Source organism: Sporothrix schenckii (genome assembly GCF_000961545.1).
Source record: "Sporothrix schenckii 1099-18 chromosome Unknown Cont47, whole genome shotgun sequence".
In the NCBI taxonomy this organism is placed as follows: Eukaryota; Fungi; Ascomycota; class Sordariomycetes; order Ophiostomatales; family Ophiostomataceae; genus Sporothrix; species Sporothrix schenckii.
The window spans coordinates 3559496-3574274 of record NW_015971148.1 but is presented as its reverse complement, the minus strand read 5'-3'; the positions used below and the strand labels follow the sequence as shown (position 1 = coordinate 3574274).

The window sequence follows — 14779 nt, the reverse complement described above, 5'->3', positions numbered from 1 at the left end:
GCCTTGTTGTCTAATAAATGCAAACACAAATGGACACCAAAGGTCCAGAACCACTTTACAAAAGCTCTTGCAGTTACTCTGCACAGTTCTCGATGGCGGCATCTGTGTGAGGTGGTGTTCAGGGCAGGCGGTTGTGGGAAATAAGTGGCCGTTGGCTTTTCCGATGCGTGTTAGTACCGTAGTAATGGATTCGGAAAAGGATATTTTGGGATATTTTGGTGGGTTTTGTCGGAAAAGCACCAAGTGTATGGTGTTAGTGGGCGGGGCCAATGAACAAAGCCAGTCTGACCTGGCACTGTCCTTTGCTGGCGTTTGACTGAAAGAGGTAACTTTGAAGGATCACGGCCAAGCACGAATGCATTCTGCGTAAAAGACCACTCATAAAGTTCACCGCCATACCGGTCTTTGACGCCCTGGGAACATCTTAGGCGCTGTATATCATCTTTTTATCGCGCTGACGGCTGGTCTGCCACGACAGACAAGCGGATCGATCCTCGAGTTCAAAATCTGGGCAGAAGCGTCGGAAGCGTTGTTCTGGCAACAGGCGACACCAGCACGGCAAGGTGACCGCACACTAAGGCATTTGTGCGTGCTATTGAGAGCGGAGATGGGAACGAGCAAGCCTGGCAGGTGCACTTTTCCAAGCTAATGTGGGCATCGAGGCTACCAAGGGCACAAATGCGTTACTGGGCCGTTCAGTGTATGTAGAGGCATCCAACTGGGAGTTAGTACCGCATCTAGATGCGGAGTGTGTGCTGGCTATTCTGAAAGGCATCGTGTTGGCTACGTCCTTGATTAGCTGGTGAAGTAGATGATAAGTGACAGGCAATCCAAAATGTGGATATAAACAAATAGAGCGGGCAATAAATTCTTTTCTGTTTTTGTATTATAGACCGTCATGATCAGCCCCGTAACTGGTAGTCTTCATTGGGCAACGAATCGAGTGGCCAGAAGCCTGACGACACCATGGAGTCAAAGAAACCCCAGCTGGTGGCATCGGCAAGAGAGTTGCTAGGGCTACCGTTCCAGTCGGCAAGACCGCCCGCGAGTCCGCCAATCAACCCACCGGCCAACGGCACGGCAGAGAGGTCGACGGCTTGTGGTTGTAGTTGCTGTTGCTGTTGAGATTGAGAGCGAGGTTGTTGGGCATGGTGATGCTGTTCCTGGCGATGAATGCCTGACTGATCATTCGGCAGCTGATGGTTATTAAGATTGCTGTAGCTGATGCCGGTTGAAAGCCTTTCACCTTGGGCGTCCACGGCTAGCTGGAAAGCGTCTGTTTGCTGCAAAGTGATAAGTCGTAGCTCTTCAAGGACGAGCGAGTACCTCTGAGCTAGCGATCCGCTCTCAGCCAGGCGATCAATCTGGCCCTGGCACACGACGGCGGCGGCGAGGTAAGCAGCGTATGTTTCCTGTGGTGCCGACTGATGCTGGATTACGTAGACGTAAACGACGACAACGGCCGAGAAGGCAAAGTACATTGTGAACTAGGACCGTCAGTGTTAAGAGGCGTATCAAGGGTTTGTGGCAGCAGACATACCCAATAGGCTCGGAAAAGCTGGCCGTCCTGGAACAAATCGTCGACAATCTCGATAATGTGCATGGCCGCACCGACGCATTGCTGTATACTGGCCTGAGCCTGGGCTCGCACATCAGGGTCGCGTGCATTTTCTTGGGAGGAGCCGAAGTTATCGGGAGCTGAATTATTGCCACCACCACCATTGCCGACACCAGTGCCAACGCTGCTGCCACTCCCTCCTTGTCGGAGGTAGGCAAAGTTGCTCAACAAAATGGGGCGATGCGTCAGCAAAAGTGCATGCCAGTATGCGAGGTTGAGGACATGGCGCTGCCTTTGAAAGATGGGGATTAGGAGAGATGCACTGACGCGGTCGGCGTCCAGGAAGCGGGCAAGGCTTAAATCGTGCTGTCGCCATGCTCGTAGGGCGTCTGTGTGCTTTGCGGTGAGGATGGCCCGGGTCGTCGACGAGATAGGCCGGATAGCGTAGAGGTCGCGTAGGATCAGGCTGACGATCTTGGATAGGCGGACATGGGCAACTGGTGCTAGCATGACAGACATCCCGCGAAGAGCGCCTCTGCCACCGCTCCCACCGCCTCCACTGCCATCGCTGCCACCCTCTGCCACATTCATACCAAGTCCGATACCAACGCCCTGGTCAACACCCTGGCCCAGAGAATGATTTCCTAGACTCAAACCCGCACTCGGTGTCGGCCGCCAGATGATCTCGCCGTGCAGAATGTCACGGTCTTCGGCAATCGATGGCAGCTCTTGATCAATGTCTTCGTCGTGGAAGGTGCGTGGGCGGCCGAGGGCGGCACTCAAGTAGTTGTCGAGACTGTAGGCACACCAAAACGTGCGGCGACGGCACTCCACGTCAATCTGGCTGAGACCGCCGGCTGGATCGGCGCGGCGGTTGCGGTTGAGGCCAATGGCGAGCGCGAGATGGGCGGTGGTGCCGAACAAGCTCCAGCACTGGTTGATACGGGACTGGGACAGCAGATAGAAACACTGGCACAATCGGGCCTGGACACTGGCAAGACGGATGGCACCCTTTTCTCGGGCGAGCTGCCGCTCGGCAGCGCGGTAGAAGTGAGCACTGGAGTCCATGTCTGCGCTGACATCTGACGCGGGGAGATAATCGCGTGCCTGGGCAAAAACCATGAATAGCACGGCGGCCTGAGCACGTCCATCTTCCCGAGTATCTCGGCCGTTGCCACCGTTTCCATCATTGCCATTGTTGTTGTTGCCCTTCCTAGTCGTGTTCGTCGTCATGCGGCCTCGTGTGGCATAAAAGGTGGATAGCCAGAACTCGACCGTGGGCCGGTGTAGGAAGCGATGCGTAGGCACGGCAAAGTCAAAGTAGCGCGCAAGCAGAGCATTGGCCTCGGGTTGTGTTAGGAAGAGCAGTGACGTGTCAGAGCCACCGACTACATATAGGTCGTCTTGTCCCTGTGTAGTCGGCTGAAGCGGAGCGTCGCCAAAGGTAAAGATAGACGATGATGGCTGTTGGAAGGAAACATTATCACGGAGTTTCTTCTGCACGCGGAGAAGAAACGAGACTCCCGAGGCTGGGCCGACGTAGTGACCTTGAAGATCGGTCTGCAGAGGCTCCGGCGAGACGCGGGATGAAGCAGCTTGCGCCTCCGCCGTCGGTGGAGGAGGAGGCGGTGTCGCCAGCGGAATTGCAGACTCCGGCACGGCGAGACTACATGGGGATGCATCGCCTGGCCGCCGGGCCATCTCCGCGGCTGCGGCTGACAGGAACGACAGACCTTCGGACGGCGGCTGGACAGACTGCTGGGTCTGGCTCTGGCCGTGCTGTCCTTGCCCTTGCTGCTGTCCATGTTGCTGTCCAATCCGTGTCTCGTGTTGTTGTTGCAGCTGGCCTGTCGACTGGACACTGTCACCATTCGTATTGCGGACGGCCGACCGCTCTATTGGCACTACGGGCGAGGCTAAGACTCCGTACGATGTCGCCGAGACAGGCGACGTCGATGTTGGCGATTTGTCCGTTTGGATCGTCTGGGCCAGTGGAATCGACGGAAGTCGACCTCGGGCGTAGGACAGATCGTAGGTACATATCGCCCCGGCATCGATGCAGTGCCTACACGGCCGTATACCTGTGCATCGTACCTTGCGTCTCGGACTGTCAGCGTTCTGAACGTTGCCGTCAATACTGTTTCAGTCACTCACTTCTTGCATCGATCACAAGCACGCGTCACGCGTTGCCGCAAGTCGTTGCCGTCTCTTTTCCGGCGTTTGACTGACGGCCTGTCGTTATCCGGCTCCGAGTTGTGGACCTGGGGATGCGGGCCTTGAGAGACCCATCTTGGGGGCGGTGCATCTGCATCGGAACGCGGACTGGAATTCATGCCCCTTGTAAATCGTGGAGATGTCTCTCGTAAAGTCTGTGGGTCGGAGGGCCTTGCCTTGGATGCCCAGCGAGGCTGAGAGGGAAGGAAGCTGAAGTGTGCAAAGCGAAACGGCAGGCGCAAACGTGCACAAAAGTGGTGCTGTTGTAGAGGGAAAGCACGATGGAGAGTGCATTTTCCGAGTTCGGAAAGTACTTTTCCGAAGGCCTTCCCCGCGGCAGCACGATCGCACTTGCCGATCTCTTCGAAGATCGGCTGGGGAGGTGGCTCGCCTATCGCTAACCCGAAAGGAGGGCCACAGCATGACCTGAATGCTCCTTCTCCAGTGCGAAATGGTGCATGCTTGAGAGAAAGCCTTGAGGAAAGTGCAAGTCACAAACTATTGCCGGTTTCCATTTAAATCTCGTCTCACAAGTATTTGGTACGTCTCGTGACCTTTCACAATCCAAGCGCACGCTCAGTTTTAGCCTTACCATCAACCTCAAGACTCCCACAACTCTTGTGATCATGGCCTCCAGCACGCTCGTCGACACGCCGGTGCCTGAGCGGCCGCCTTTTGACAGCCTGCCGCTCGACCCCAACGGCCCTCCTGGCAACGCCTGGGGCCTGTACGGCGACAACGACCGCCTCGGCGCGCTCAACATGCTGACCCCGGCCGTCGTGGCCGCGGCGGCGCGCCAGGAGATCCAGACGGGCGAGCGCGTGTCGCTCGACTGGTCGCTTAACAAGCCGTCGCACCCGAGCTTTGGACGGCCGCCGTTCGAGTGGAAGCGTATTGTGAAGAAGGACGCGCACGGCCGCGACCGGACAGTCAACGACGACTATTTGGCGTTCAACACGCAGGGGTCGAGCCAGTGGGACGGGTTCCGCCACTACGGGTACCAGCAGGTCAAACGGTTCTACGGCAATGTGGCAATGGACGAGCTCGAGGGTAGACCGGACGTGATTGGCATTGACGCGTGGGTGGACAAAGGTGGCATTGTCGGGCGCGGCGTGCTGCTGGACTATGCGGGGTACTGCAAGGCGCACAGCATTGACGCGCCGCCGTACGAGTCGACGGCGTTTACCGTTGAGGATCTGGACAAAGTGATTGCCTGGCAAAAGGGGCCCGAGCTGCAAAGCGGCGATATTTTGTTTATCCGGTCGGGCAGTACCGAGGCCTACGAGGCGATGACGACCCAAGAACAGCAGGCCATCCCCAAGCGGCCGGCAACCAACTTCATCGGCCTCGCCGCGACCAAGACCAGCTTGCGGTGGCTGTGGGAGCACAATTTTGCGGCCGTGGCGGGCGACGCGCCGAGTTTTGAGCAAGCACCGCTGGCTGGGCCGCACGTGGTTCCGGGCCACACCGAGCTGAGCACGGAAGACGAGGAGAAGATGAAGGGCGGCGGGCTGATCCACCAGTGGGTGCTGGCGGGCTGGGGGGTACCAATCGGGGAGATGTTTGACCTGGAGGCGTTGGCACGCAAGTGCGCGGAGAGACAGCGGTGGTCGTTCTTTGTGAGCAGCGTACCGCTCAAGGTGCCAGGCGGCGTGGCCAGTCCTCCGAACGCCATTGCCATTTTTTAGAGAGCGAGGCGGCAGATATATGCGGAAAATGGAGAAATGCACAAGTTTTGAGGGAAACTAAAAACGAGAAAGCTCTTTCTTATATTTCATTTATACAAATATAAATGTTCATTTAAGTTTAATGTTTTTATATGTGGATTTGTAACGTAGTTTTTTGTATGGCTTATACAACAAACAGTCGATCATCCATATTCCATGGGGATGTAAAAATGCATGAATTCTCGGCCATTTAAATTGCAAGTGTCTGTAAGCGCAGCTACTTTGATATCAGGACAGCAGCTCGACGTAAAATGACGGGCAAAAGTGGTGCACCCTGCGTTGAACGAACAACGCACTTCAAAGAACGGACGGATAAGTGTACCCACTCACTCGGTCTTTCCCTGTCCGACGGCGGCACTAGCAACTTGGCTCCGTCGCGGTGTCGGAGCCTGCCCCATTTGCACCAAGGGCAAGAGCGTCATTTTCGTGTGTATATCTGGGGCAGAGCGGGGGGGAGAGAGGGGCCCGAGGGGAAGGCACGATGGGAAGCTTTAATGAGTTGATTGAGCACAGTTTTGTCGCTGCCCCTGAATACAGTCGCTTAAATCAACAAAGCAATTCAAACCGAACAATTCGCCAGCTCCAACTTACACTCAACAAAATCCACCCGCCTCTGCAAGGTCGTCGCCGTCGGCAATAACCACACTGCAATGCCTCTCCAGACGTCCTTTAAGCTCAACTCGGGCTACGAGATCCCGGCGATTGGTCTGGGCACATGGGTAATGAGGTGTTCCAATCCGTCCCCTTCTGCAGCTTTCCAATATTCTCTCCAACGGGCCAAATCACTGACAAGTCTAGCAATCCGAGCCCAATGAGGTGAAGAACGCCGTCGAAGCGGCTCTGCGCGCCGGCTACCGCCACATTGACGGCGCCGCCGCCTACGGAAACGAGAAGGAGGTCGGCGACGGCATCAAGGCCTCGGGCATCGACCGCAAGGATATTTTCGTGGGTTTTCCGATCCCCTCTTGATTCGTATCTCTACCGCTTCGGCGCTTCGTTCTGACACCCTTCCCAACGTGCAGCTCACTAGCAAGCTCTGGAACACGCATCACGCGCCGTCGGACGTCGAGGTGGCGCTCGACCAGTCCCTGGCCGACCTGCAGACCGACTACCTCGACCTGTACCTGATCCATTGGCCTGTCGCCTTCCGCAACATTGACAATGTCGAGCGGTTCCCCGTCAACGCCGAGACTGGGCAGATTGACGTCATTGACGTGCCCGTTGCGGACACCTGGAAGGCGCTTGAGGCCGTCGTGCGCTCGGGCAAGGTCCGCTCCATTGGTGTGTCTAACTTTACGCGCGAGCGCATCGAGAAGCTCTGGGAGACGGCCGAGATCCGCCCGGCTGTCAACCAGATCGAGGCACACCCGTACCTGCAGCAGCCTGCGTTCCTCAAGTGGCAGCACGACAACGGCATTGTGGTGCAGGCCTACAGCCCCATGGGCAACAACATCTACGGCAAGCCGCGCGCCATTGACGATCCCAAGGTCATTGCGCTGGCCCAGACGATTGGCCAGACGCCCGCCCAGATGCTCATCAGTTGGGCCGTGCAGCGCGGCACCGTGGTGCTGCCCAAGTCCGTGACGCCGAAGCGTATTCAGCAGAACCTCGAGGTCAAGGAGCTGCCGCAGAGCGCGCTCGACACGCTGGCCGCGCTCGACAGCCATTCACGCTACAACTTCCCCAAGCGCCTGGGCGTCAACATCTTTGGCGAGTGGAGCGAGGCCGACCTCAAGGCCGCTGTTAAGGAGTGGGTGGAGTCGCAGCGAAAGCTGAAGCAGTAACACGACGGGGTTGAACGACCGCAGAACGGAAGGTCGGAAAATCTTCATAGAATATAGACGGTATTTTTTTTTTAAAAAGAAATCACCAACAAAAAGCCTAGAAACACCAGACTGTCTTGTCCAGGCACTGATGCGTCGTCGCCGCGTCGTGTCATTTGCGCATTGGAGGCTGTTAGTAGGGGCGGAAAAGTAGCTAGGTTGTGTTTTAGTGGCATCTGCTGGCCGGAAAAGCGTCGGAAAAGCACACCTCCCTAAAAGCGTACGCGACCACAGCGGCTTGGCCGACCCCGCACGCGCCAGGAGCTCCGACATTAGCCCGACAGTAGCCCGACAGCAGCTCCGACTCAATCCCGACCCCAACTGCCGCTTTCTATGAACTACAGGACATCATTGCCCCGGATCGCCGACATCGTCCAATTGGGACCTTTGGCAGCTTCAGAACGTGTGGTTAAGTCCGATCGTATTTGCGTTCACGTTACAAAGGTGCTCATCTGTGGCCCATATTCTTCCGACAGCAAAACACTTCAAGCCGCAGGTAGCATCAATCATCACCAAAACCCTTCCACAGCTCAACCCACACATTCACACAACCGACATCATGGGAAAGATCGCCACCATGGAGTGGTTCCGGGTGCCGCCCCGCTGGCTGTTTGTCAAAATCACCGACGAGGCCGGCAATATCGGCTGGGGCGAGGCATCACTCGAGGGCCACTCGCAGGCCGTCGAGGGCTGTCTTGATGCCTGGTTTGAGCGCTACAAGGGCATGGAGGCCGACGATATTGAGCACATCTGGCAGCTGTCGTGGCGCACGAGCTTCTACCGGGGCGGGCCCGTCCTGATGAGTGCGCTCTCCGGCATCGACATTGCCCTGTGGGACTTGAAAGGTCAGTCGCTGTTGGGCCATCCGCTCATCCTTTGTCTATTGTCGTTTCAGGACTGCCGTTGACACCTTGACAGCTCGAAAACTCGGCGTCCCCATCCACCAGCTGCTCGGTGGAAAGCTGCGCACCAAGCTGCGCGTCTACGCCTGGATCGGTGGCGATCGGCCGGACGATGTCGAGAAGCAAGCGTAAGTGACCCCTTTCCCCCTCCTGCCCCACCTCTTTGAATAACACCTTCGTGTTGCTAACATGGGCAGTACTGCTCGCCGTGACCAGGGATTCCGCGCCGTCAAGATGAATGGCACCGAAGACCTTGGCTGGCTCGACGCCCCCGCGGCCCTCGACGGCTGCGTCGCCCGTGTTCAGGCCGTCAAGAACTTGGGCATGGACGTCGGCGTCGACTTCCACGGCCGCGTCCACAAGCCCATGGCCAAGCAGCTCGCCAAGGCCCTCGAGCCCCATCGCCCCCTCTTTATCGAAGAGCCACTGCTGTCCGAGCACCCGACGGGCATCGAGGAGTTGAAGGCGCTGACGACCATCCCCGTTGCCCTCGGCGAGCGCCTGCACAGCCGCTGGGACGTGCGCCCGCTGTTGCCGCACGTTGATATTTTGCAGCCCGACGTCTGCCACGTCGGCGGCATCTCGGAGCTGCGCCGCATTGCCGCGCTGGCCGAGACGTACGACGTGGCCCTGGCGCCGCACTGTCCGCTGGGCCCCATTGCGCTGGCGGCGTGTGTGCAGGTCGACCTCGCGAGCCCCAATTTTGCCATCCAGGAGATGAGCCTGGGCATCCACTACAACGCGCAGAATGGGTCACAGCAGGACCTCACAAGCTACACACACAACCCCGAGGTCTGGGCTGTCGAGGACGGCTTCATCCAGATGCCGACAGGGCCCGGTTTGGGCATTGAGATTGACGAGGAGCAGGTGCGCCGACTGGCCAAGGACGCCAAGCCCTGGCTAACGCCGGGCTTCATTGGACCAGGCGGTGAGATCCGTGAGTGGTGATCTGAACGAGGAAAGAGCAGGAAAGAACGGGAAAGAACCAGAAATGCGTGTAGCAAATATCATATTGGATCGGCTGTAAAGGACATGTACACATAGCGACAGTAGACAAGCAACGCAAAAGGATATTAGTTTAATATAATATGTAACCAAGGAAACCAAGTCATAAAATAAAAGAGAACGCAACCAACCCAATAAACGGTAGTTCCTTTACAAGTTGGTCCACGGGACGCCCTAATACAAACGACAAAATATGAAGACAGAAAACAAGCAAGCTAAAAGTAGACCCGCTAGGTCGCCTTTTGCTGAATGTCGTTGACTGACTGCGACATTCTTTTCCTTGCCGGGCTGCCATGGTCGCCCGAGGCTGTGCTGGTTGTGGACAAGTTGGACGCTTCTTTCTTGGGCGGCTTCTGCCGCACGGGAGTGCTATCTGCCGGGGGCGTGGAAGGCCGTCCCGTAGCCCCGGCCGAGTCCTTGTTTTTATTCGTCTTTTTCGGTGAAGCCGGGCTACTAGTACGCGACTGTGTCTGCGATTGCGGCTGCGGCTTCTTCTGTTTCCGCGAGGGCGACGGCGGAATAATGGGTTCGGCATCGCCTTCGTCATCATCGTAGTCATCGTCGTCGTCATCGTCGTTGAAATGGTCGTCGCCATCTTCGTCCGGCTCGTTGATGATGCTCTTCCGGTTATTGGCAGTCTTTCCGGAGGGAGGAGTCTTGTGTGAAGGAGCTGTGGGTGAGGGAGCCTTGTTGTCTCTGCTCTTGCCTTTGCTGTCGTCCTTGGTGCCCGTACTGTCATCAGCGTGCTTGGTATCTTTGGCCACATTAGAATCCTTTTCGGCCGGCTTCGTGGTAGTGACGGCCTCTGGGGGGATAGCTGCCAACTTAGACGTCTCCTTTCCAAAGCTAACATCTTCAGGCTCCTTCTTGATGCTCGGCGGTTCACTCTTGACACCAGAGTCACCAGTCTTTTTCTCGGGCAATTGTTTCGCTTCCGTACCGCGCCCTTCTTCCTTCTTGGGCTCGAGTTGCTTGCTCAGTTTATGGCCTGGCGTCCCAGTAATGGAGCTTGCGTTCGAGTGGCCTATATCGAATCCGTTATCGCCGCGGTTGGCGCCAAAGAAGATACCAAACGCAACAAACACGGCCAGCATAAACACCACTTCGATCAGCCACCATGTCGTCGTCAGCAGTAGAAACGAGAAGACCCGGTGGTGGTACATGAGCCAGCGCAGGCCACGCAGCTTGGCCGAAAACACAACCTCAGCACCGTACGTCTGCAGCTCGTGCTCTCCACCCGTGCGGAGCTCGAGGTACAGCACCGCCGGCAGCACGGCGCTCGGGCCACCTGAGCCAGAAAACGCCAGTGACTCTGCCATGGGGACGATAAGGCGCGTGCGGGAGGCGGCCTCCGGCGAGAAGAAATGCACCGGAAGCAGCGTGAGGCGCGTCGCCTGGGCCACCACTGGATCCGTGTAGGCCATCAGGCCGGGGCGCGATGCAGCAAAGAGCAGACGTTTGCCGCCCGACTCGAGAAAGTCGCGTGGGTTCGCGGGCGGAAGGCGTGTCGCGGTAGTGATGGCCGACGATGCACTGCTGACACTGCTGGCCGCCAGGGCGAGCTCGACCATGAAGTTGCCGACTTGGAGATTGTTGGGCGAGCGTGGCACCGAGAGCACCACAGACAGGTCGTACTCCTGGTCGGTCTTGAGGCCAAGACCACGCAGGTCGGCGAGCGCAAACGGATGGTGCGGGTGCGCGCCTTGCGGATGCTGCTGCAGCGCCGATTCGGCAGCAAAGAGACGACTGCCGGCTTTCGTACTGGCGGCTGAGGGCAGGGAGTGGGCCGAGGCGTATTGCAGGTGGACGGGCGCCGTGCGCACCTGATGCGGCACATATTCGCGGTAGAATCCCAGGTAGCCGAGGATGGCGATACCATAGAGGATTGAGGATGTGATTGTCAGGAGCACCGCGTATAAGTACGTACGCTGGGCGGTTTTGGACGTCACCGCCCGGTAGGCATCGCCTACAGTAGAGAGAATGGACTGCTTCGAGAGTGACAAGTTAGCGAGGGCAAGAAAAACGAGTGGAGAGTACACTAGAAGCTATAGGATGACTCTTGCCCGGGAGGTCGAAAAAGCTCACCATTTTAAAATCCGTCCTAAAAGTGAAGCTTGAAAGCTCAGTTTGGCATGATCATCAAACAACACAGTTTGCGATAGGTGGGCACGAAGCGATTGGCAGTTGGTGAGATCAGCGGAAAAGTAGTGAGAAGCACAAAGTGAGCCGTTCCATTTATACGTCGGAACCGACTGGCGAAGACCAGACAAGAGGCGGGAGAGAGGGCGAAAAACCTGTTGGGAGAACGCGCATTGAAAGAAGAGAGGGAGGGATGCACGACAACGGCGCAAGCTTGTGACTGTCACTAGTGCCAGATGGAAGGAACCAAGCTTCTGGAGTGGCAACTGGCAGGTGCAACGGGCGCTGGTAGTGGGTGGGGTGTCGTCATACAACAGGACGGCTGATTGAGCCTGTCCTGCTTGCCCAGTTCACATTCCCCAGCTGCCCAGCACCATCTTCGCGCCTTCCCTGTTCATTCCAAGAAACAGGCCGCGAAAGAATCCTTCCAAATTGTGTCGTTTTGAACAGTCGGAAGAGAATGACGGCAGGCGCGATCTCCATGGATGGCACGCTGTTTTGGCTTTATGCATAACAGCGAATGTATTGAAACGGTTGTGATTGAGGGAACAGCATCTGTGGGCTGCAATTACTCAACAAATGGCGAGGCTGCAGAAGCGTTTTTGCGGCGGGGCCTCTCTTCACGTAAACACTTGTCGTTCAAGTTGTTACCACATGTGTTTACGTATATGCGATGCAAGCTGCCTTTTTGTCAATATATTAGAATCTCTATTTTAACGATGTATATGACCAAGTGCCTTCAACGTGCAGCGGTTGCACCTTCCCCCTTAGCATCTCGAGTTCTACTCCATACCAACGCCCAACATAAGAACACGCGACCGTCAGTTACTCACAACAGCCAATTCGCAACTATCAAGTAAACTCGAGAGTCACATTTGTGCAGGTTCTGTTTTGTTGGCGTGCTATAGTGAACCGATAAGAGCCAGATAACAGCTTCAGTCTTGCATTGTCTGCCTGTCCGTGCGTTGTCGCCGCTTGTCACGCTAGCACGCTCGCTCCTTCCCCGCCAATCCCAATCGGCGGGTCTCAACCCACACCTCATCTTCTGCAAAGGCCAGCCACTGGCCATTTCGTTAACCTGCCTCGTCCGCCGGTGCACTTTTTGCCCTTGATTCTCAGCCTCCCAGATCCCGGCCTCCCGCATTCAACCACCGTCGGCCCTCCGCCACGCGACCCCGGCTTATCATCGCCACTGTATCGACGACCACGCTTTGTGCCCCCCCTCCGCTTACACCGCATTCGTTGCCCCACAATCTCTTTTGCGTGGCTGTCAAGCATCATTCACGTCCTCTCCACCCCGCCTTCGTCTCGTCAGCCTCGACAACAAACCCCTGCGCGACGACCAGATTGTTAACACCACGACTACCTACGGCCGCCGTCGTCTGTCTGGGCCTTTCTAGGTTATCACAGAAGCACCTCGGGAGCCACAGCCGGCAGGTCCCGTCGCACACCCGTCTGCTCGGCCACAGCCTCCTCGCCGTTCTCGATACGTCTGCCACCGATGGCAGACGCCCAAGCTTCAGCAACGGCCGCGCCGCCTGCCGAGCACAGCCAGCCGGCGGAAGCACAACCACAGCAACAAACGTCAGCAGCGGCACCGGGTGCAGGAGTGGCCACACACGAACTGCCATTCGTCACACCATCGTCTTACTTGCGACCAAACCCTGATACCAGCGCACGCGCCATGGCCGATGCCCGGACGTACTCTGCGATAGATCGCGAACAGATGCAGGGCCTTGAGAACATCCGTGCGTTTCTCAAGATTCGGACAAGCTACGATGTCCTGCCGCTGTCGTTCCGCCTCATTGTCCTCGATACCGACCTTCTTATCCGCAAAAGCCTTACTATCCTCATCCAGAACAACATCGTGTCCGCGCCGCTGTGGGACTCACACAACTCGACCTTTGCAGGTCTGCTTACGAGCACAGATTTTATCAATGTCATCCAGTACTACTGCCAGTACCCGGACCGGCTCCACGACATTGATCAGTTCCGCCTGAGCGGATTACGAGGTATGACGCCAGTCCTTTTACTTTTTTTTTATTAAAAAAAGACCTATTGAAAGCTGTACCTGAATCACTGTACCTGAATTAGACGCCTAACCGTGCCCACAGACATCGAAAAGGCCATTGGCGCACAACCACTCGAGACCATCTCGGTGCACCCAATGAAGCCACTGTATGAAGCCTGCACCGAGATGCTCAAGACCCGCGCGCGCCGCATTCCGCTGGTGGACGTCGACGACGAGACCGGCCGCGAGATGGTTGTCAGCGTTATCACGCAGTATCGCATCCTCAAGTTCATCGCCGTCAACAACGAAAACAACACCGTCATGCTCAAGAAGCCTGTGCGCGAGATCGGCCTCGGCACCTACAGCAACCTGCAGACGGCGCACATGAGCGACTCCGTCCTCGACGTGATCCACGTCATGGTCGAGCACAACATCTCGGCCGTGCCCATTGTCGACGCCAACAACCGCGTGCTTAACGTCTTTGAGGCCGTCGACGTCATTCCCTGCATCAAGGGTGGCGTGTACGACGACTTGCAGTCGAGCGTCGGCGAGGCCCTGTCGAAGCGCGCCGAAGACTTCCCTGGCATCTACACGTGCAGCGAGGACGACCGGCTCGACTCCATCTTTGACACCGTTCGCAAATCGCGCGTGCACCGCCTTATTGTCATTGATGACGAAAGCCGCCTGCGGGGCATGATCTCGCTGTCCGACATCCTCAAGTACGTCCTGCTGTTCGGCGAAGAAAATGACTCCGTCACGCCGGATGCAGTATAAATGTTTGGGCAGAAGGAACGGTCGATGGATGTAATGTGATGTGTGAATTGGTGTACGGCGTCTGGCGGTAGCTGCCTGAAACCTGAGCAAGGACGGGACCCGGACAACTCGATCGGTCGACTGCTTTTCGCCTTGTACGTTCCCCGGTTGCCTTTCGATTTGCACAATGTCGACCGAGCACATGCTATTTTCTTCTCTTTTATATCCTTTTTTAGAGATTCTGGAGTATTTTGCCGCGGCTTCGCAATCTGTCATTATATTTTACAGCTTCTTCGCCCACCTCGATCTTGTGAATGTTACATGGGAGGCATCGTGTCTTCGGCCTCAATCCTGTGTGGTTTTACAAGCAGGACTAGCTGCCTGTTGCAGCTTGCCCGCATAATCGTCGTGACATCGATATTGTGTCTGTAGCACGTGAGTTTGTATTTTTAGCCGACCAAACGCTCCTCCTGCCAAGTCTGTCATTTTGTCCTTGCCATTCTGCAGAAGTACGACGTAGTTACTCCGTACATGCTCTTGTCGTTCGCACCTTCCATGTTTTGCTTCGTCATCCTGTTGCTTCAGAATGAATCCTTTTCTGTGCTGCACGAGCCTCATTGGCTGCGTGCACAAATTTGGCGAGTCCG

General features: G+C 56.6%; 6 protein-coding genes across 6 annotated transcripts; 4 read left to right on the top strand and 2 right to left on the bottom strand.

Moving 5' to 3' along the window:
* Positions 1-902: 902 nt before the first annotated feature.
* On the bottom strand, positions 903-3891 carry SPSK_03943 (transcriptional activator protein acu-15; the record flags this gene model as incomplete). The annotated part of the gene is made up of 3 exons (XM_016730758.1): positions 903-1487; positions 1541-3623; positions 3713-3891. 3 exons carry the CDS (start codon positions 3889-3891, stop codon positions 903-905), a joined length of 2847 nt encoding a protein of 948 aa, XP_016585673.1.
* Positions 3892-4398: 507 nt separating this feature from the next.
* On the top strand, positions 4399-5460 carry SPSK_04418 (uncharacterized protein; the record flags this gene model as incomplete). Its single annotated transcript, XM_016731225.1, has 1 exon — positions 4399-5460. One exon carries the CDS (start codon positions 4399-4401, stop codon positions 5458-5460), a length of 1062 nt encoding a protein of 353 aa, XP_016585672.1.
* A 689-nt stretch (positions 5461-6149) lies between these two features.
* SPSK_04389 (uncharacterized protein) lies at positions 6150-7283 on the top strand (the record flags this gene model as incomplete). Its single annotated transcript, XM_016731197.1, has 3 exons — positions 6150-6218; positions 6298-6444; positions 6522-7283. 3 exons carry the CDS (start codon positions 6150-6152, stop codon positions 7281-7283), a joined length of 978 nt encoding a protein of 325 aa, XP_016585671.1.
* Positions 7284-7881: 598 nt separating this feature from the next.
* Positions 7882-9172, top strand: SPSK_04317 (galactonate dehydratase; the record flags this gene model as incomplete). The annotated part of the gene is made up of 3 exons (XM_016731125.1): positions 7882-8167; positions 8241-8352; positions 8422-9172. 3 exons carry the CDS (start codon positions 7882-7884, stop codon positions 9170-9172), a joined length of 1149 nt encoding a protein of 382 aa, XP_016585670.1.
* A 287-nt stretch (positions 9173-9459) lies between these two features.
* Positions 9460-11317, bottom strand: SPSK_04126 (uncharacterized protein; the record flags this gene model as incomplete). The annotated part of the gene is made up of 2 exons (XM_016730937.1): positions 9460-11214; positions 11267-11317. 2 exons carry the CDS (start codon positions 11315-11317, stop codon positions 9460-9462), a joined length of 1806 nt encoding a protein of 601 aa, XP_016585669.1.
* Positions 11318-12869: 1552 nt separating this feature from the next.
* SPSK_04322 (nuclear protein SNF4) lies at positions 12870-14153 on the top strand (the record flags this gene model as incomplete). The annotated part of the gene is made up of 2 exons (XM_016731130.1): positions 12870-13380; positions 13483-14153. 2 exons carry the CDS (start codon positions 12870-12872, stop codon positions 14151-14153), a joined length of 1182 nt encoding a protein of 393 aa, XP_016585668.1.
* Positions 14154-14779: the final 626 nt, after the last annotated feature.